The sequence below is a fragment of the Bubalus bubalis genome, chromosome 8 (assembly GCF_019923935.1).
Source record: "Bubalus bubalis isolate 160015118507 breed Murrah chromosome 8, NDDB_SH_1, whole genome shotgun sequence".
Lineage (NCBI taxonomy): Eukaryota > Metazoa > Chordata > Mammalia > Artiodactyla > Bovidae > Bubalus > Bubalus bubalis.
The window spans coordinates 60,598,290-60,619,876 of NC_059164.1; the positions used below are offsets into that span (position 1 = coordinate 60,598,290).

Genomic DNA, 21,587 nt, shown 5'->3' on the forward strand with positions numbered 1-21,587 from the left:
CCAGACCACACCTTATCTCTGCCTTTGAAGCTCAAAGCTTGTCCTCCCTGCTCCAGGCTGCAAGTGTCTGGGGGCCTGGCCACCCCGGCCCTCTGCCCTCTGCTTTTCTTGGTCTCTGCTGCTGCGGCAACTCCAGGTCAACCTTGGCTACTCGGCCTCCCGAGCAGCTTCCGGAGGGCAGGAGACCACAGAAAGTGCTCCTGGGCCTGGGCCTGGGCCTGTGGCCTTATTCCCTCCTCCCCTCCTCCATGCCCCCGGCCTTTGTCACGGCCACTTGTTTTCCACAGGCCTCCTTATCTGCTTGACAGGTTCCAGGCCAACTGCATTCCTTATCACAGCAAAACCTGAGTCCCCAGTGCTCCCCACCCACAACAAGAATCATTTAATTAAATAATTCATCACGATAGAGACAGCAGCTTAGGACAGCCCATCTCTGACCACTGACTATTGATGAGAGCTCGGCTTCTAAGCAGACACCATTAAGCGCTTCAGAATCCAACATGCCAAGCGAAACATGCGTCCTGTGGTCTGACCCTGAAAGTGAGGGTCATCCCCCCATCCCCATGAGTGATCTGTTATATGCTCAGCAGACTCCTCGCCAATGCAGGTCCCCCTGCCTCCACTTTTAGGCAGTGGCCTGCTTCTCAGTGGTGGTCAGGCCTGCCTGCACCCCCGCTCTCGGTCAGACCCTAGCATCTGATCTTGTGTCCGTCTTCATGGTGTTGTTCACACAAAGGAGCCTCGTCGTGCTTGGCTGGGGGCTGTGTCTAGGCATAGAGCAGCAGTCTGAGAACTCCCCAAAAACTTGCACCTCCCAGAAGGGCTTGGCCACCACAGAAATTGCTGCTGATGAGGAAGGGGATTGCCACACACACCCAATAGTTCATTTCTTATTACAAGGAGGGAGGAACATTTCCATTTTTCAGCTATGGAAACATGCTTACAGAAGGTCAAGTAACTTGGCCAGAGTCACAATAAGTTCCAGGTGGGTTTAACAGGACTCTGGGCCTGTAATATTCACTACAGCTGAGCTCTCAGTACCTCCCAGAGCTGTCCCCCCCTCCACCTTGCTGGGCCTCTAGCTTGACCTGTAAATGTTCCAGGGACCTGCTCCTCGGGGTGAGGGGGACCACTGTCCTGGCCCCTCCATGTCCACTGCTGCTCCACTCCAGCCTCATCCCTTGCTCAGGGACCAGTGTGATGTTTCTTGCCAGGCTCTGCGGTGCTCCAACGCTGCAGCCTCTTCCTCTACTCTGCACAAGGCCTGCAGAGCAGCCTACCAGCTCCCAGGCCTGCTGCCTCTTACCTCTGGCCTTGGGTTCTGTTTAGTCTTCTCCCCACAACCCTTCATAAACTTGCTAGAGTGACCTGGACGGAGCCCTTCCCTCCTCCACACCCTTGTCCTCAGTAGCCCCTGCCCAGAATACCGTCTTCTGCCTGCTTGCACTGCCCGCACCAGTCTTGCCCATTAAAGCCCCAGCTCAGAAAACTTTCCAGGAAGACTACTCAGATTTGCCGCCAAGTGAAAACATACCCTTTTCCTCGGATTCGCACAGCACTTTATATCTCTGCTTGACAAGTTATTTTGTTTATTCTTAAGTATGAGCCTACCCCCCTACAGAACTTTAAAAACAAGGCCTTTGCATTCAGAGCTGAGTCAGGAATCCCAACTTTGTGACTTACCAACTAACGGGGGCGATGGAGTCGGCCTCAAGTCCTCGGAGAATGTCCTCAGGTTAGCTGTGTAAGTCACCTGGCCAGCCGTGGGACACTCAGGAGGCAGATAGTGCCCGCTCTGCTCCAGACCTCCTCTTCCTGGTTTCAGCAAAGCTACCCACGTCCACTACTCTGAGCCTGCCTGGCTTCAGCAGCAATCAGGCTAAGCAGGCACTCCTGTGGTAGGCGGGGCTCTCCCCGTGGTGGGCGGGGCTCTCCCGTGGTGGGCGGGGCTCTCTCCGTGGATGCAGACATCCCAGGGGGCCCATCATCCAGGAAAGGGTGCCTCAGATGGGCAGACCTCATGCTGCCACTCTGTCCGGGAGTCCAGACCTACTCAAAGGTCCTTCCAAGGGGCAGGAGCTGCTGGCCTCCGGTGGGGTTAGGCAGGGAGTCTCCCATCTGCCCCCACAAGTTGAAGATGAGGAAGCTTATTCATGATTCCCTGGCTTGTTTCTTTGCCCCCTTAGGGAAAGTTGGTCAATTGTGTCTGACTCTTTGTGACCCCACGGACTGTAGCCCACGAGGCTCTTCTGTCCATGGAATTCTCCAGGCCAGAATACTGGAGTGGGTAGCCATGGGTTCCCTTCTCCAGGGGATCTTCCCAAGCCAGGGACCGAACCCAGGTCTCCTGCACTGCAGGCAGATTCTTTACCGTCTGAGCCACCAGGGAAGCCCCTTTGCCCACTTAGGCCTGTACCAAAGCTCATCTGTGGGTGGGGGCATGCCAGCAGTGAGTGCCTTGAGGTCGGGGGCACAGCATGGAGACTGGGTAGAGAGCTGGGCTGGAAGGAACTGGCCCTCCCCATGGAGCACCCAGAGTCTGGGGGCTCAGGGTTCTGTTTTATGAAAGGGCCTATGGTTTTCTTATAAAACGGAAGAGGCAGTTATGAATCACTTTGTCTGGCTGCTGCATGAGGATTCCCAGCTTCCTAAGGCCTGGCATTCAAGATTCCTGCCGGCTGCTCCTTCAGGAAACCCCTCTGCCTCTTCCAGGCTCACCAAGGGGAGAATGGAGAATACAGGGGATTCTGTAACCAGGCCCTTGCAGCCCCTGCTGGAGATAGGCACAGACCAGAACCATGGCCGAGTGATTCTGGAAGTCAGGGGTCTTCCTCCCTCTCCTCTGATCACCCCCAGAGCCAAACCTCATGGGTGCACCATGTGTGACAAATGAAAAGCAGCCCAAAGTTTTTAAATATCCCTTTCTTGTCTTTGTTCCAAATACCTATATTTTACCTCCAAATATGTATATTTTAATTTCACCATTCCAGAATTAACACTTGATCACTTTCAGTGACTCCTTCCTAGCAAAATGCCCCTTCAGGGAGTGGCATAAGAAGAAAGAGTTATAATTCCCTTTACATGTTTACACATCTGCTGTGAGGACTTTAGCATGCCTGGCCTACAGGGAAATGTAGTGTTTTTCTGTTTAAAAAGTATAAAACCTTGAACATTGTCATTTTGGGGCAAGCTTGGGCCTTTTATTATGTATGTATTTATTTCATTGTGACTATGAAACGTCTAAAACAGACAAAAGTAGAAGAGCATCATGAATCCCTATGTTCCTATCACCCAGCTTCAACAACTATCCATAATTTGTAAATTTAAGTATCCTTTGGATTCTAAGCTCTACTCAATTCTCTCATACTTACTGTGCAGGGGGAGAGAGAAGAGATGAGCCATCTGATTATTAATTAATCTTAACACTTCTAGAAAACTTGAGCTTTGAATTCTGTAAGTTTTATGAATATCCTGCCTCTGGGCTAAAGGCTCCCAGGCCCAGGCAGGGAGGAGCCTAGGGAGGCACTCTCTGCTGGGGGAAGCCTCCATCATCCCACAGCCTGGCTGGGAACTGAGACTTTCAAAGGCTAAATGTGCCCACCGTTAGACCAGTGACGATACCACTTAAGATTCCACGTCTGAGTCCAGCTGTTACTCCTGGGAGACAGTCCGCCATATCCTGTCAACTCAAGCCGAAAAAAAGCACAGGTTCTGTTTCTGGATGATTTACTGCATGTCCTACCAAGTTTCTCCACCTGGGGGAGTTGTGAAGTGCAGTCTTGGACGCTTCCAGAGCCTCTGGGTCTTTCTCAATGGAATGTGGGGCGGGATGATCAATGACAGGCTCCATTGGGTGGGGATCCTTACTTTTGAGAGCTGGGTTGGACCAGTGGACAGTCCAGGATAACATACTGTTGGGAAAGCACAAAGCATCTGTTCCAGTTGAGGATAACAGAAACTCAGGGAATAAAAATGAAGACAACAAAAAATAGAAGAATTATTTTTAAATGCTGCTGCTTGTTGAGTTCTCACCATGTGTCAGGGGTAATGGCTCCCCCACCGCCACCACCACCCGCCCCCCTCCAGCCCCGGAGTTGAGCTCTGTGGTCAGAGAGCATGCTGAGAATTTTATAGATGTTATTTACTCTCTGCAGCCCTGAGGGGTTTTATCCCCACTTAATAGATAAGAAACCCAGGACTCAGCCAGATAAGCAGAACCTGCAGGGGCCACAGCTTGGACATAGCAGAGCTGGGACTCCGCAGCCAGGTCTGCTGCCTTCAAACCCTGGGCCTGTGGCTACCAAGCAATGCCTTCACTTCTGGGGTCCTCAGGAAACAAGCACCCCCACTCTATGTCTGGGGTGCGAGTGTGCATCCAGCCAAGGCTACACAGAGACACTGAGCAAACTTCAGTGTATGAACTACCATTCAGCTCCCCAGCCTCTGGCTCAAATCATGGGACTTTCACAAAAGTCATTTAACTGGATTTTTCTCCCCTCTTCTCACCTAAGAAGCCCTTTTCTTTCCACAGTTTTGTGCAAAAATCTGGCTAAAAGAACTTGGAGCATCTGAATGGTGAATGCAGGTGGAAGTTTTAACTGCAGATAAAGGAGAAGGCAATGGCAACCCACTCCAGTACTCTTGCCTGGAAAATCCCATGGACGGAGGAGCCTGGTAGGCTGCAGTCCATGGGGTCGCTAAGAGCTGGGCATGACTGAGCAACTTCACTTTCACTTTTCACTTTCATGCATTGGAGAAGGAAATGGCAACCCACTCCAGTGTTCTTGCCTGGAGAATCCCAGGGACGGGGGAGCCTGGTGGGCTGCCGTCAATGGGATCGCACAGAGTTGGACACGACTGAAGCAACTTAGCAGCAGCAGCAAAGTACCAAAAAAGGTCAGCTCAGCTGAGAAGCACTCCTTCCTACCCACCACGACTTTTCATTCTAACTCGACTGCTTTCAGTCAAGACTCAGCTATCACAGGTTCCAGGTCTTCAGGCGCTGCTCACCCACCCACTGGAGAGACAGCTCCTGGGAGTAGTAATGGGTGATGACCAGGTACCCAAAAAGCTCCCGGAAAGGGGTTTCTTTCCTGTGCTCATGACCAATGATGCTCCCAGGAGCCCGATGCCCCAGGTGTCCATCCTTTGATGGACAAGGACCCTTTCACTGCCCATCCAGCCCTGGGTTTCAAGTCACTAGATTCCCACTGGTGGTGATGGTGGTCCACACATTCACTGCCATTGTTAACTCTCTCACACGTCAGTGTCAGCAGCATAGGGCTGAGATGTATGCATGGGCTTTGGACTGAGTGTGGATCCCGTCTATGTACTTACTGGCTGTGTGACCTTCAGGAGGTGAAACTCCGTAAGCCTGTTTCTTCGGCTGTGAAATGGGCATTATAATCCCAGTCTCATGGGGACCTACAGGAGACCCCAACCTGGGAAGGAAAGAGTACTTGATGGCAGTTAACCCACACGTCCCACCCCCCACCCCCAACACCCACCCTCAAAGGAGGACCCAACCTCTCTTGATGCTCCCAGGCTTAGTTTCCTGGGGATCCAGAATCAACAGCTGTTCCTCAGGATCAGCAGATGGAGGCTTTGGGTAGAGAATGCCTGGGGAATGCTGGGGAACTGAAGGTGAACTGAATTGAACGGGGAAGGAGGAAAGGAGATCATTCAAATGGTTCTTCAAAGTGATAGATGGTCCAGCAAAGGGGTCAGAGGATGAAGCACTGGATGGGAGGGAAGAGACAATCTAAAGATTGGACAGAGATTCCCGGAGGTCAGTGAGGTGTGATGGGTACCTCCGCAGGATCTCAAGGCGAGGATGCAAAAGGAACTCCCAGGGTTAGGGGTGCTTTGTGTTTGGACCCTGCAGGCCGCAGCCTCTCCCCTTCCCCACCCGGCCCAGGACATCAGAAGAGGGCACAAAACACACAGGACAGGGGACCGCCCCCAGGCTCTCACTGCAGCCAGGCAGGTTCATCTCTGTTTATTTTTTCAAAACAAAACTAAAAATCATCACTCAAAATATTTGAGGAGAGTGCTCAAGTTAAAAGCTTTTCACAGAATTTGCAGTCAGAACATCACAGACTGGTGGTCAGGAACGAGAGCTCTGCCTCCAGCCTCCACTGCTATTCCCTTTGAGCTGCAGTCCAGGCAGTGTGGTGATCACCCCCAGTGGCTGAGGCTGGCGGCATCCACAGAGCAAAGACATTCCAGTTCTCTACCCGGCTTCTGATCAGACCATCCAGCACCTCGAGGGCCCACTGGGCTCCCTCCCCCATGAGAGTCCACAAACTCTGTGAGGAAGGCAGCCAGGTCACAACGCAAGCACTGTCCGCTGTCAGAACGAGGACAAAAGGGCAGGCGGTTCTGGCTCTGCATCTTCACGGGGAAGGGCGAACTCCCCAGGGTCAGGGGGTGGAACGCCTATTCGGTGCCATCATCGCTCGTGTTTAATGTTGGCTTCACTCCGCTCCAGAGTGAGCCCATTGCCGCTCCGAGGGCCTTCCTTCCTGGTCCAGTCCTTCTCCGTGTAAAACTCCGCAAGCACAGGGCAGTGTTCAGAAGCCACTCCGCCCCAAGACCAGTTATCTGGAATCCAAGGGTTTGTGAGGCCTTCTCTCACTACAGCCCAGTGGCCTGGAGGCAGAGGGAAGACAGACCCAGAGGTCAGGATGGGGGATGGGGGAGGGCCGCAGGCTGGTGGGTGGAGGCCAACACTGAATAGTCTGCAAGCTTGGGCTCCCTGACAAGACCCCTCAGTCACCTGGCTTGCCTGTGCAAATGAACTGTCTCAGCCCATTGGATTTCCCAGACAAGTGAGGGTTTGCCAAGGAGGCACTGAAACTACCCTGGGTCCAGGCCTCCTGCCCATTCGCATACCTCCTGGCCCCCACCCCGTCCTTACTTCACAAACACTTGCAATCTGACCAGCGAGGATAAGTGTTCGAGACAGGGGCACAGTTCCCACAAAGGTGTCCAAAGTGAAGGTCCTATTTCACAAAGCAAAGCTGCAAAGGCGGGTGGGAAAGGAGAAAGTTCTACAAAAAGGGTAAAGAAGAGAAAGTTACAGAAGTTTATGAGATAGTAAAGGTATTTTTAAAGTCAAGGTTTAGAAACATGTGAAGTTTAAAGTATGTTTAAGAAACGGGAAGAGTCACAGAAGGAAGGACAGAGCAGTTAGAAGCATGGCCATGGCCCTCAGTGAGAACCGCCTAGATAATCAAACGGACCCAGGCCTGGGCTCTGGTGGCTTCCCTAGTGGCTGAGATGGTAAAGAATCTATCTGCCTGTAATCAGGAGACCTGGGTTCAATCCCTGGGTTGGGAAGAAACCCTGGAGAAGAGAATGGCAACCACTCCAATATTCTTGCCTAGAGAATTCCATGGACAGAGGAGTCTGGCAGGCTATAGTCTATGGGGTCACAAAGAGTTGGACACGACTAAGCAACTAACTGTGGAAAATACTGAAAGAGATGGGAATACCAGACCACCTGACCTGCCTCCTGAGAAATCTGTATGCAGGTCAGGAAGCAACAGTTAGAACTGGATATGGAACAACAGACTGGTTCCAAATAGGAAAAGGAGTACATCAAGGCTGTATACTGTCACCCTGCTTATTTAACTTATATGCAGAGTACATCATGAGAAACGCTGGGCTGGAGGAAACACAAGCTGGAATCAAGATTGCTGGGAGAAATATCAATAACCTCAGATATGCAGATGACACCATCCTTATGGCAGAAAGCTAAGAACAACTAAAGAGCCTCGTGATGAAAGTGAAAGAGGAGAATGAAAAAGTTGACTTAAAACTCAACATTCAGAAAACTAAGATCATGGCATCTGGTCCCATCACTTCATGCCAAATAGATGGGGAAGCAATGGAAACAGTGGCAGACTTTATTCTTGGGGGCTCCAAAATCACTGCAGATGGTGACTGCAACCATGAGATTAAAACACGCTTGCTCCTTGGAAGAAAAGTTATGACCAACCTAGATAGCATATTAAAAAGCAGAGAAATTACTTCGCTGTCAAAGGTCTGTATAGTCGAACTATGGTTTTTCCAGTGGTCATGTATGGATGTGAGAGTTGGACCATAAAGTAAGCTGAGCGCTGAAGAATTGATGCTTTTGAAATGTGGTGTTAGAGAAGACTCTTGAGAGTCCCTTGGACTGCAAGGAGATCCAACCAGTCCATCCTAAAGGAAATCAGTCCTGAATATTCATTGGAAGGACTGATGCTGAAGCTGAAACTCCAAGATTTTGGCCACCTGATTCGAAGAACTGACTCATCTGAAAAGACCTTGATGCTGGGAAATATTGAAGGCGGGAGGAGAAGGGGACACTGGAGGATGAGATGGTTGGATGGCATCACTGACTTAAAGGACATGAATTTGAGTAAACTCCAGGAGTTGGTGGTGGGCAGGGAGGCCTGGTGTGCTGCAGTCCATGGGGTCACAAAGAGTCGGACACAACTGAGCAACTGAGCTGACCTGAACTAAGCAACTAACACCTTCACTTTCAGGCCTGGGTTCTGGTGTGAGTTCTGCTGCCCAGGCAACAGTCCCACGATGGGGGCCACTCCTCCCTGCACCTCGCTTTCTACAGCTGAAGAGCAAGGGACAGATGCAATGGTTTCTAACTTTCCTCCAGCCCTGTCTGCTCAAGCACTCCAGCACCACCTCCTACTGCCACCGACCTCTGTCTGGCCAGCGGTGCCTTTCTGCAAACTGCGTCTGGCCCAGTCTGATAACTGACACTCCCTCTGAGACCCACTTTCTTCATCCTTTGGATTTTCCTATGATGCAGTCCAACAGGACATTGGTGCCCAGGACTGGAGATTCTGGTCCTGAGGATCCAAGTCTTGGTTGCACGTCCTGGTGGCTGCACGTCCTGGTCTCACAGTGGGACTCCAGCATTGGTACTTAAATATTTTTTTTAACATTTCTCTGAAGTATAATCTGCAACTAATTGTGTTTAGTAAGGGCTTCTCTGGTGACTCAGACGGTAAAGAATCTGCCTGCAATGCAGGAGACGGGTTCGATCCATGGGTCAGGAAGATCCCTTGGAGAAGAGAATGGCTACCCACTCCAGTATTCTTGCCTGGAAAATCACACAGACAGAGGAGCCTGGGGGGCTACAGAGAGTCGGACACGACTACAACCGATCACCTGACACTTTTCAAACTGTTGGTGCTTATCTTACTCTTCTTATCTTACATCCAAAGACCTACTGCCGCTTCTGTATTTTTATGACTGTTTCATGACCCAAGGTCTGCTCAGCAAGTGACTGCTTTTGGGGAGTGCTTTTCAGTGCTGAGGTTACCCACCACACCCTGGTCTGGCAGAGTCCCGCCTAAAGCACTTTGGCATCCTATAGTGATGCCAGGTGACGTGTCAGCTCACCACCAACTGCTGCTCTGCAGGGTGCTGATGGCATGTTGGTAAATCTCAGGCCACAACACACTGCCTGAACATGACAGGGCTTGAGAAGTGTTTGCTGAAGGGTGAAGTATCCTTAAAATTAGGCTAAGTTGGGGCTTCCCTGGTGGCCAGTGGATAAGAATCCACCTGCCAATGCAAGGGACATGGGTTTGAATTCTGGTCTAGGGAGATTCCACAAGTCGTGGGGCAACTAAGCCCGTGTACTACAACCACTGAGCCTACGCTCTAGAGCCCGTGAGCCACACTACTGAAGCCCACGTGCCCTGGAACCTGTGCTCTGTAAGAGAAAGCACTGCAATGAGGAGCCCACGCACCACAACCAGAGAGTGGCCCCTACTCAGCGCAGCAGAGAAAGTTCACAGCAGCGACCCACTGCTGCCAGTCGATAACCAGGTCTGCCCGGCACACATTGGCTTTGTCCCTGATGTAGGTCAGTGAATGCCTTTTAATTAGTTTTCAGAACCCCTTCACTCTTAAAAGTGGCTCTGTGTGAATGATAATTATACAGCCACCTGAACAGTAACCTCATAAATGCCCGCAGAGGAGGGAAGGTCACTCCTGACTCTCACTCAAACCAGACAATCGTGAACTGCCAGCTCAGACAGGCGACTCTCCCTCTGTTTCTGAACAGCACATGTGCTTTACCTGTGAAAACCTTCTTTAAGCTTTTACTGATCCAGATGTTGTCCAGAGTCTTCGAGCCTTGAGGATTCTTGGTGCTGATGTTGGTAAAGGTGTGTGCGGGGATCAGGTGGTGGAATTTTTCTTTCCTCAAGATATCATAGTCACTGCTGTCTGGCCCCTGGCCAAAATCCCCTAAAACTATCACGTCTTTTTCTCCTATAAGTGGAAAAAAGAAATTCAGAAGTGTAAGAGGTGGTGGGAAGTTAACCCAACACTGACCACTACTCGTTTAAGTAGGATCGTGACTGTCTGATTTGACTCTCCAGGATAAGGACTGTGGCATGGTTCTTATTCTCCCAATTCTTCCAAGTTCCTTGTGCAATACCCCCTCACCACCCCCCCCACCCCCGCCAACCCCCAAGCTTTCAGAGTAGGTTAGTGACACATTTGGTTAGTGTGATGTCAACATCACCTCTGTTCTGGATCATGGGTTCTGAATCTCATAGCACAAAAAGGCCCTAAGGGTCTTGCCCAGATCGTTAACAAAAGATCAACAAACATTTATTGAGCACAGAAGGAAGCCCGTGTGAAGGCACAGGAAGAAGACAGTCATCGACAAGCCGAGGAGAGTCCTCAGAAGGAACCAACCCTGCCAACACCTTGATCATAGACTTTCCGGCCTTCAGGACTGTAAGAAAATAAATGCCTGTTGTTTAAGCCATCCAGTCTGTGGTATTTTGTTATGGAACCCCAGCACACTAATATAGGGCAAAATACTTTAAAGTATCTTCAACATCTCTCTCAAACTCTAGTTTGATTTACAAGAGTAAGTGGGATAGTTATGAAGTATTTCCAAAGTGAGGAGACATTCAGAAAAGGACAGTGAGACCCAGCTTGGCTCCCTGGGATTCCTGTCCACTGCCTGACCATCATTTCCTGTCTTGAAGTTCCCCTCAGGGGAGCCACGTTATCACAGGGAGAAACATTGCAAGGAAAGCTTTAAGGAAAGCAGTTCATAACCAAGGGCCAAAATGCATCTGAGACACTCAACAAATCTTCACGGACTCGAATATGCGTCAATAACAAGGGCTGCTGCTGCTGCATCACTTCAGTCGTGTCCGACTCTGTGTGACCCCATAGACGGCAGCCCACCAGGCTCCCCTGTCCCTGGGATTCTCCAGGCAAGAACACTGGAGTGGGTTGCCATTTCCTTCTCCAATGCATGAAAGTGAAAAGTGAAAGGGATGTCGCTCAGTTGTGAGATTAAGAAATTTAAAGTGAAATGACACAAGCCACCAGCAGAGGGCACTCACGTTCTGGACATGACACCCTCTCCCAGTGGGCCTGAGGGAGGGAGGGATGGAAGGAAGCCTTTCCTGCAGCCATTGTATGAGCAACAGAGACGCAACTGTGACCCTCATGCTAGATCCTAACAACCCTGGCACCCAAGGCAGGGCGAACTAAGCTGGTCTTGAGAAATCAGTGCGAACTTTCAATAGGAAAGTCAACTTATGAATAATACTAATAACAACTCCTACGAGGCCAGTGTTAATGACCCTCCACTGAGTCGTCACCGTGTGCTGGGGACCTCTTGCAAGTAAGAAGCTGAGGCTCTGACCAAAGCCACCAAGCCCTCAAATCCAGGACTCTTTACAAAGAGCTAGGATGGAAAAGCCCCACATGCTTGGAACAGAGCCTGCTGCATGGCAGACATAAGATAAACACTCATGGAAGAAATGGTGAACGAAGCACGAGGAAAACTGCACAATTAAGGTGCAACGTATTTTTTTAAAGGAATGAACAGAAAGATGCTACCTTTATTAAATTTCAAGGAAAACTTAGGAAAGACTGAGACAAAAGGTTTTAATATAATGAGAGGTTTTCATTAGGATACAAACCTGAAATATTTGAGCCAAAAAAAGACAGTTCTGGGGGTTTTCCTGGTGGCTCAGTGGTAAAGAATCCACTGGCCAATGCAAGAGACATGGGTTCAATCCCTGGTCTGGGACGATCCCACATGCCACGGGGCAACTAAGCCCGTGTACCACAACTGTTAAGCCTATGCTCTAGAGGCCAAAAGCCACAGCTGATGAAGTCTGCACATCCTGCAGCCTGTGCTCCACAACAAGAGAAGCCACCACAACGAGAAGCCTTTGTCCTGCAACTAGAGAGTAGCCCTGCTCGCTGCAACTGGAGAAAGCCCGTGTGCCGCAATGAAGACTCAGCACTGACAAAAAAAAAAAAAATATATATATATATATATTTTTTTTTTTTTTTAAGAAAAGAAAATTCTGAACCAAGGAGAGATGCTGGTGTCAGGCATCAATAAACCGAGCTCTATGTAACTTCGGGAATGAAAATAATGGCTCATTTTGAATTGGACTGTCCAGGTTTCTTACAACTCATCTACTTTGGTTAAAGCAGTTTGGTGATGACATGGAGACACTCCCTGCCTCTGACAACCCACAGAGGTGCAGGGCCCTAAATTCTCCCAGGAAGCTGTCTGCCAGGGTGGGCTCCACAGTTACCCACTGATTTTCTAGGAGTTAGGGCTTCCCAGGTGGCCCTAGTGGTAAATAACGTGCCTGCCAATGAAGGAGGCCCAGAAGATGCAGGTTCGACCCTGGGTCAGGAAGATTCCCCTGGCGGAGGGCATGGCAATCCACTCCAGTATTCTTGCCTGGAGAATCCCACGGCCAGAGGAGCCGCCTGGCAGGCTACAGTCCCTGGGGCCGCAAAGAATCAGACACTACGGAGCACACTCATTTTCCAGGAGTGAAGGGATAATATTTGGGGCTGAATTCCTCAGAGTCCTAGATATATAAAATGCCAGTGACAATAGCAGAAGCCCGGCCCCACTAGGGGTAAGTCTTACTCAGATGCCAAGCATGACCCTGCCTTGTTTGACTCTTGCTGAGTTCACAGAGCAGGCCCTGGGCGGGGCGGGGAGTGGGGGGCGGTGGGCGTCTGAAAGAAGAAAATTCCATCAGCGGATGGGCCCCCCACCCTCAGCCCTCACTGACGTCAGTCAACCTGGATGCACATTCCAGACAAAGGTGGAAAGGCCCAGAGTTTGCTAATCAAATCGACCCTGTTTGCTCTTATAGAAAGAAGCCTGTGGAATAAAGGTTCAGTCTTTGTTTGAGCCAAACCACCTCTGCTCATCGATTTACCCGAGCTGCCCGTTGGGCAGGCTGCGGCACTTCCTGATTCCTTGGCTCTGCTGTGTCACCAGTTAACAACAGGCTGAACGTTAGTTAAATGCAGGGGGACACGGGGACATGAGTCACTGTCCTTACCTGGGCATGGCAAGGCTGAGCCGGACTGTGGCTCAATAGTCCCTGGCAGCTTGAAACAATACCCTGCCCAGGTCTTCTGACAAATACCTGATCCCTACCAGAATATCAGAAAAGACAGCAAGGGCCTATGGTTATCAGAGAAGTAAGGGACTGGCACATTCCCTTCCTCTTTCCGTATAAAGCAAAAGTTTGAAATCAAGAACAACAGAAATGTCCACAGATTTAAAAGCTATCAAGGCATCCTTCATAATGGGTTAGAGACTAGCCGTGGGTGAACAATCTCCCACATGGTTGCTCCTTGGATGAAGTATCTTGACTTAAACATCTTTCTGACTTTTTTTTAGCCCAAAGACTCATAATTTAAGGGGAATACTGGTCACAGCACATCCTGGTTTGAAATGTAAGCCGTGCATCAATGTTCATAAGAGCATTATCCATAACAGCCAAAAGATGGAAATAACCCAAGTGTCCATTGACCGACAAATGGAATAGCATTTGGCCATAAAAATGAAAGGAAATTCTGATGTATACTACAAGCCATAAAGACATAACATAAGTGAAATAAACTGGCCACAAAGGGACAAATATTGTAAGGTTCCACTTAGATGAGATACCTAGAGAGGTCAAGTTCATAGAAACAAAGTAGAAAGGTGACTGTCAGGGTCTGGGAGGAAAGGGAATTTGTGTCTAATGGGCACAGAGTTTCAGTTTGGGAAGATGAAAAAGCTCTAGAGATGGATGGTGGTAATGGTTATAAAATAACGTAAATATATTTAAATATACTTTAAGTTACAAGTAACTTAAAAATGGTTAAGATGGTAAGTCTCATGTCATATATATTTTACCATGATAAAACTCTTTTCAAAATGAACTATCTTTGAACTATCTCTGTAGTCAAATCTTCATAAATCACCTTGTGAGGGGCCAATTCAACAAGGGAAAAAAGGCTTAGCAAGTTAGGAAGATGGATTAAGACTCTAGAATACAGAAGAGAACTGCAGGCCTCCAGCTGTGAAACCTCACCTGGAGAAGCTCAGTGCTCTGAAAAAATAAGCCAAACTGAACACCCCAGTAAGGCAATGGCACCCCACTCCAGTACTCTTGCCTGGAAAATCCCATGGACGGAGGAACCTGGTGGGCTGCAGTCCATGGGGTCGCTAGGAGTCGGACACGACTGAGCGACTTCACTTTCACTTTTCACTTTTATGCACTGGAGAAGGAAATGGCAACCCACTCCAGTGTTCTTGCCTGGAGAATCCCAGGGACAGGGGAGCCTGGTGGGCTGCCATCTATGGGGTCACACCAGAGTCGGACACAACTGAAGCGACTTAGCAGCAGCAGCAGCAGCAGTCTTTACAGCTGTGTCAGCTTTCAACTCTTCCTCCTTGTAAGCCACACATAGAAAATGTTTGGTATTATTGGGGGCAGAGCTGGAAAGCAGAGTCCACCTGTTTTCTGAGGTTCTGCTCTTTTCAGTGTTCTCTTAATCCCCCTGGCATGTTTTTGACTCAACTCAAGTCTGCTGAGCCCCTACCATATCCTGGGTCCTTCATCAGATGGTCACCCAGCCCTGGGCACCCCGTGAGGTTAGCATTGTCAGCCCCTGAAAAGTGGTGACCTCCCAGACATCCTACAACCATTGAAGGAGCCAAGATTCAAGTCCAGTGTTTCTGTCATTTCAGGGCTCTGTCAGCAAGATCTGTAATCTACCAGGAAGGAAAGGACTTATCAGGACTTCCCCACTCCCCTCGTCACCAACGGTCTTTCACAAGATGAGCAGGTGCACACCTTCAGGGGACACCACCACGGGAGCACACGGGGGGCAGTGGAGCCCATGACAGGGGGCAGTGGAGCCCATGATAAGGGGCACGGGGCATCATCACTAGTTTCTCCTTCTCCCAATCCTATCCATCAAAGAGAGGCTGAAGAGCCACAAAACCCCCACCACGGAACCCACATGCCAGACCCACAGAGACTAAGTTGTGAGCGTGCACGGGGCACTGAGCTGCCCAGGATGCAGGTGGTATGGTGGTCCCCTGTACATCCCTCAGTACCCATCGCTGCCCATGGGACAGCCAGCCTAACGGAGGGGAGAGATGCTGGGAAGGGTCACCCCTCACCTATCCTGCAGAAGTGGGAGCCGCTAGCCTAGCCGCATAGAAAGACGGTTCCTACCTTTCAGGGTTTCCTGCAAGGTCTGTGTGAAGCTAGCCCAGCGATGGCTGTCACTGTGATTCTTGCTCAGGTTCTCACCCCCTGGGAGGGTCAGGGTCGCCAGGTGAAGGTTCACCAGCGTCAAGTCATGACTTCCTACCTGGGCAAGATGAAACAAAGCGCCAGACAGAGTGAGATGCTCCTATTGCGTGCCTCCGTTTCCTCCAGCCCCCACGCAGCTTCGCGAACACTGGCGGTGGTAAAACTACACGGGCAGCTCACCCCGGAGGAAGAGGGGCAGCGTCGTGAGAGCGTCCTGAGGCCCCTGCAGGACCCAGACCTCTCTTGTCTATCACGGGGACCCCCTACACTGCACCCCTTTACTCCTCCTTAGGGCCTGGAAAACCAGGCACGTCTAGAAATGTCAACTTTTTGTTGTTGTTTTTCCCTTCTGAGCAACTATGGAGGAGGAAGAGGTAACGTTAGCAGCTGGTTGTTAATGAAGACTTGGGGTTCTCCCCACAGGGCCAGCCTGTCACTCCCCACCCCTGCCAGGATTTGCGGCTGGGCCCCGCCTCCTTCCCCACCTCCCCACATCCCACCCACCGCTATGTGCTCCCTTCCCCGCTAGAGATCACGGACGGTGCCTGATGCTCAGTGATTTCAAACATGAAGAATGAAAGCTGGCTGAGCCCTGGTAGCACAGGCTATGCCGCCTCCTGCATGCCCAGAGCAGCGGCAGAATCGTGACGTCAGAGTCAGCCTCCTGGGCACCAAAGCAGTGCTCAGCTGCTCTGGGTTTGGCAACCCCACCCTTCTGTTATGGCGGGGGTGTGCAGAGGGCACCCCCAAGTGGGGGCTGCCAGTTTCATCTTACAGAGGTGACCCCAGTTTGCTATCACCACCGCCCAGCCAGGAGAGCCCTCTCTGCAGCCGTGGCTCTGACCTCAAGGGAGACACCTTCAGACCGTGGGCGAGGAAACCCTGCCTGGGGAGAGAAGCCACATCTCTGTCCCCACAACTTGCCTGGCCTAGGATGTGACACGAAGCACAGGAGCTTCATACCTGTCCAGGGGATCACTTCATTCAGAGGATTTGAGCCAATAATTCACAATCTGAGAGCATTTCTTAATGATCTTTAAAACCAGCCCATCTCTTCAAGACACTAGCTGGTTTTGCCTGTTGCCGTGCTTGGCCAAAGCCCGTGCAGCCACTTTACATACAAAAGGGACCTGGGGAGGAGGGTTCAGGGGTGATAGCTGGCTGACTGATACACCAGTGTCCAAAGCACAACCCACAGACAGCCCGGGTTGTGTGCATGCACATGGAGTGCCAGCATCTCTGCGGCGTTGCGAGTGAGGAGGCGGGAAGTGTGGGCTAGACCCCCGACCGCAGTCAGCACAGCCGCTAGCTCACGGGCAGCCCCAGCCCGGAGCTGCCAGTGAGAAACTGTGCTGAGGTCTGCGGCAACTCTCTGGCTCTAGAACTGCTCTGGAGCATACAGAAGGGGGTGTCCCAGACGCCCAGCAGCTAGCTTGCTGGGCTCTGTGACAAGGGACCACTCTCGCCCGACCCTGTGATTTCTGAGGGGTAAGGCCAGCTGCTGACTTGGTGACCTGTTTTGGCAGATGCCTTTTCCTGCCTCCTGACGCCCAGTTTCTGACTGTTTGCTGTGCATGAATACTTCCCAGGGCATCCAGGGGAATCGGAGACACAGCTCAGGTCGGTCTGCTTGCTGCTCCCAACTCTGGAGAGAGAGGGCTTGTCTGGAAGTGTCAGTGGCCCCACCACCCAGAAGTTCCTTCTGAGCCCCTTCCAAGCCCCAGTGACCCCTGGAGGGCTCCCCTTCTCCCTAGTAAGAGAAGGGTGTCCTCAGAGCAGTTCAGCTGCCCTCTAATCCAGAGATTCCCAAACGAGCAACTTCCTTACCCAGCACTGAGAGCACTGATGAAGTGCAGGAGGTGATTCTGGAAACCAGACATTGTGTGTGCCTGGGGCAGGGTCCAGGAAATCCTGATTTTAAGAAAATCTCTCCAGGTGATTCTGCTGCTTATCAGGTTTGGGAAGCAGCCATTTGACCTCCTTCTCACCCAGAGGTCCAAGTTACCAGAGCTACGATCTCCCCCAAATTCCTCTCCTTCCTGCTCTGGACAAGCTCCCCAGCTGAGGGAACCCCAAGTGTGTGTGCTGACCCAGCCCCGAGAGAGAATAAAACCAAGGCAAAAAGGTGGGCTTCTCTGGCTCACAGCTCAAAGTGGGCTTTTCTCCTTTTCAGAAAGAGTGGCCCTGCACAGCAATAGGAGCGATACCTTGAACCTCGCGAGGTATGGGCTGGGGCCCACCGGCTTCCCATGCCCATTGCCTGGCGAGCTCTCCTGCCAGGCGGCATCTCTCAGCTCCACCCCCGCCGCCGTGTCCCACAGGAACCCCGCAAACCCGGCACCCTGCGGGAGAAGACAAGGTGTTAGTGTGCAGAAAGGTCTGTCTGGTGGGGTGCTCAGCCTCAAGCTGCAGAACAGCAGGCAAGGCCAGGAGGAGATAAAGGGAAAGTAGCAAACTCTACGCTGGGTCTGGGGGTGACCTGCCTGGGGGCTGTTTCTGAGACAAAAGCACATCCCCAAACCACAGCATGTTCCTCCTCCTAGTCCCCCTGACAAATTTCCCAGACCAGTAATTTCAGGGAGGTTCACACAGCTGGGGTGCCTGGGCTCTTCTCTGGCAGGGGCACATTGCGGGGGAGACCCCAGACGAGGCACAGAATTATCTTTTTAATCATCACATCCCATAGGACAGCCACTCACGTGCCCACTTGTCATGTGAAGACTCAGCTGCTCAGAGAGGTTAAGTAACTTCCCTGAAACCCACAGTCGGTAAATGGCAATGCTGATGATCAAATACAAGACTCCAAGAGGTGGCTTTGGTTACTGAGTGGCTGCCAGCTTCCAGCTCAGCACCGCCTGCCGCCTCATGGGTACCCTGCCAGGCACTGGCCTGTGTCTGCTAAACAAGCATTCAACGCACAGTATCCTTTAAAATTCTATACCCACTCTGTGAGTTGAGGGAGGAGCTGTTGATCCCATTTTACAGATGAAGGGGTTGAGGCTGAGTGATCTGAGAGGCAGCCACACACAGTTACCCAGTGGCCTTGACACCCAACCTGGAGCAGGGTTACCTGACTTGAAAATCTCCAACAGGCTCTGTCAGGCTCAGTTACGGTCCTGGGCTTGCAAAGAGTGAAAGAGGCCAGGTTTCTGGGTCTAGTTTTCTCACCATGAACATCTAGTACTGTGTGCCTGATACACAGTAACTTTTCTAATGATTTGGTGAACAGATAAATAGTGTTAAATGGACTCTAAGAGTCCTGCGAACCTATATATATGTGTGTAAAGTGCCTTTTTAAAAAAGGTGTGAAAGTGTTAGTCACTCAGTTGTGTTTGACTCTTTTTGACCCCAAGGACTATAGTTCACCAGGCTCCTCCGTCCATGGAATTCTCCAGGCAAGAATACTGGAGTGGGTAGCCACGCCCTTCTCTAGGGGATCTTCCTGACCCAGGGATTGAACCTGGGTTTCCCACACTGTAGGCAGATTCTTTACCATCTGGGCCATTAAAAATATTTTAAAATTATTTTTATATATTTATTTATGGCTATGCTGGGTCTTCATTGCTGCTGCTGCTGCTGCTAAGTCGCTTCAGTCGTGTCTGACTCTGTGCAACCCCATAGACGGCAGCCCACCAGGCTCCCCCGTCCCTGGGATTCTCCGGGCAAGAACACTGGAGTGGGTTGCCATTTCCTTCTCCAATGCATGAAAGAGAAAAGTGAAGGTGAAGTCGCTCAGTCGTGTCCGACTCTTAGCGACCCCATGGACTGCAGCCTACCAGGCTCCTCCATCCATGGGATTTTCCAGGCAAGAGTACTGGAGTAGGGTGCCATTGCCTTCTCCGTCTTCATTGCTACACCAGCTTTTCTCTTGTTGGGGCAAGTGGGGGCTACTCTCTAGCTGCAGTACATGGATTTCTTGTTGCAGTGGCTTCTCTTGTTACAGAGCAAGGGCTCTAGAGGGCTTCGATAGTTGCTGCATGTGGGCTCAGTAGTTGTGGTTCCTGGGCTCTAGAGCACAGACTCAATAGTCATGGTGTGGGCTTAGTTGCTCCGCAACATGTGGGATCTTATTGGACCAGAGATGGCACCCCTGTCTCCTGCACTGGCAGGCAGGTTCTTCACCAATGAGCCATCAGGGAAGCTCCCCAACCCTGTTTTTTAAATTTATTTTTATTTTACTTTTGGCTGCACCATGAAGCCTGTGGGAACATAGTTCTCCGACCAGGATTGAACCCGGGCCCCTGGCAGGGAGAGTGTAGAGTCCTAACCACTGGACCACTAGGGAAGTCCCCTGTTAGTATTATTTCTATGTGGACTGAGCAGGGACAGTAATGGGCTGGAGTGGTAAAGACCAGATACCTTCCAATTATCCTGTATTTCCAGCCCCCTGGCTACCGCCTGCAGTAATCACTTATACCCCAAACCCAGAGAAATAAGATTTACAGCACACTTTAAAGTAGGAGCTAAAAAGAAGTATCCAGTCAGTAAGTGACTGGATACTTTTAATCCAGTAAACATTACAATTTAAAAGTCCCAGATCTCCATATCTCTCAGATAAGTATTTATATCATGTGTGTTTATAATGGTATACTAGAGATACAAACGGGCTTCCCACATGGCTCAGTGGTAAAGCATCCGCCTGCCAATGCAAAGCCACAGGAGACGTGGGTTTGACCCCTGGGTTGGGAAGATCCCTTGGAGAAGGGAATGGCAACCCACTCCAGTATTCTTGCCTGGAAGATCCCATGGACAAAGGAGCCTGGTGGGGTATAGTCCAAGGGTCACGAAGAGTCAGACACAATTGACATGCACGCAGCACCAACACCTAGAGATAAAAATGTAACATCTGCATTTATAGGAAAATTTTGTAATCCGCTCATAATTAACTATCAGGAGCCTTTTTTTTTTTAAATCTAAAACTCTACTGATGTTGAATATTTCAAGTGAGTAAAAACTGGTCTTGAATATGATATGTGGGAATGAAAATACATACATAGAGCGATTTACCTAAACCCATATGGGCAATACTAATGAGAGAAAATTCAAAATGAAAGTCTGCTGAAAGTTTCCACAGACCATTTCCATGTGCACAATTCTTACCACTAAAGCAAATATTTCACGTATGAATTAAGTGAATCTGAAGTTCTCAGCCAATGAACAATGGGGCTGTCTACAAACTTGGCAGAGGCTGGAACCGTGGAGAAGGGATTAGAAGGACAAAGGACAGAAATACCCCATTTGCTGCCTTGGCTCCAGACAGGATTTCTCCTCTCCTCCCAACACCCCAGCTCCCATTTCCATCTGGGCAGCAGGCCATTCCTGATCCAAACAGGAAATAAGAACCAGGGCATTTTGAAACAAATGGCAAAGAGCTAAAAAACGGGCAGAAATACAACATTACATCAAGGATGTTGGCAAAGGAAAGATTTTAAACGTCTGTGATTGGAAAAAAGAAAATGGAAAGAAAATCCCCGTTCTGCAGATGAGGGTACCTTTTGGAGCTGAGTCGAGGGTGTCTCGGAAACAACGGCCTTCCAGCATCCCCGGGGCCCTTTCCACTTGCGGATGTTGGGCAGGATTGGCTGGTTTAACTCCACACAGAACTGTAAAGACAGAGAACACGTTGGTGTGTGTTCTCGCCTAAAGCAGTTCCTGCTGCAGGCAGTCTGAGGAGCCAGAAAATGCAGGACCCTGACTCCTCAGCCTGATCCAGACACTTGTCAGACCCCGTCCTTGTGTTCTCAGAAGCCAGGGTTTATGAAGACCAGGATGACAAAACAAGCCTCAAAAATTAAAAAGCAAACTGTCCACCGGTGAAATATACAATTATCACCTGGAGAATTTTAGCTTAGAGCAAACTATTCACTTTGTAGCTGCTGCTGCTGCTGCTAAGTCGCTTCAGTCGTGTCCAACTCTGTGCAACCCCATAGATGGCAGCCCACCAGGCTCCTCTGT

General features: G+C 50.4%; 2 protein-coding genes across 3 annotated transcripts in view; both read right to left on the bottom strand.

The window, feature by feature from the left end:
• ANLN (anillin actin binding protein) overlaps positions 1–1,857 on the bottom strand; it is a 168,489-nt gene extending 166,632 nt beyond the window's left edge. The window contains exon 1 of the mRNA XM_044946672.2: positions 1,684–1,857. The gene's annotated coding sequence lies outside the window, so the exon portion shown is untranslated. The remainder of the gene's footprint in view (positions 1–1,683) is intronic.
• A 4,125-nt stretch (positions 1,858–5,982) lies between these two features.
• The window catches only part of EEPD1 (endonuclease/exonuclease/phosphatase family domain containing 1), a 127,144-nt gene continuing 111,539 nt past the window's right edge, over positions 5,983–21,587 (bottom strand). For both annotated transcript variants that reach the window (XM_025291172.3, XM_025291173.3), the window contains exons 4-8: positions 21,125–21,235; positions 17,840–17,974; positions 15,552–15,690; positions 10,099–10,293; positions 5,983–6,651 (exon numbers count right to left, since the gene is read on the bottom strand). In XM_025291172.3, coding sequence (XP_025146957.2) covers positions 6,452–6,651; positions 10,099–10,293; positions 15,552–15,690; positions 17,840–17,974; positions 21,125–21,235 — 780 coding nt within the window. In that variant the 3' untranslated portion in view covers positions 5,983–6,451. The remainder of the gene's footprint in view (positions 6,652–10,098; positions 10,294–15,551; positions 15,691–17,839; positions 17,975–21,124; positions 21,236–21,587) is intronic.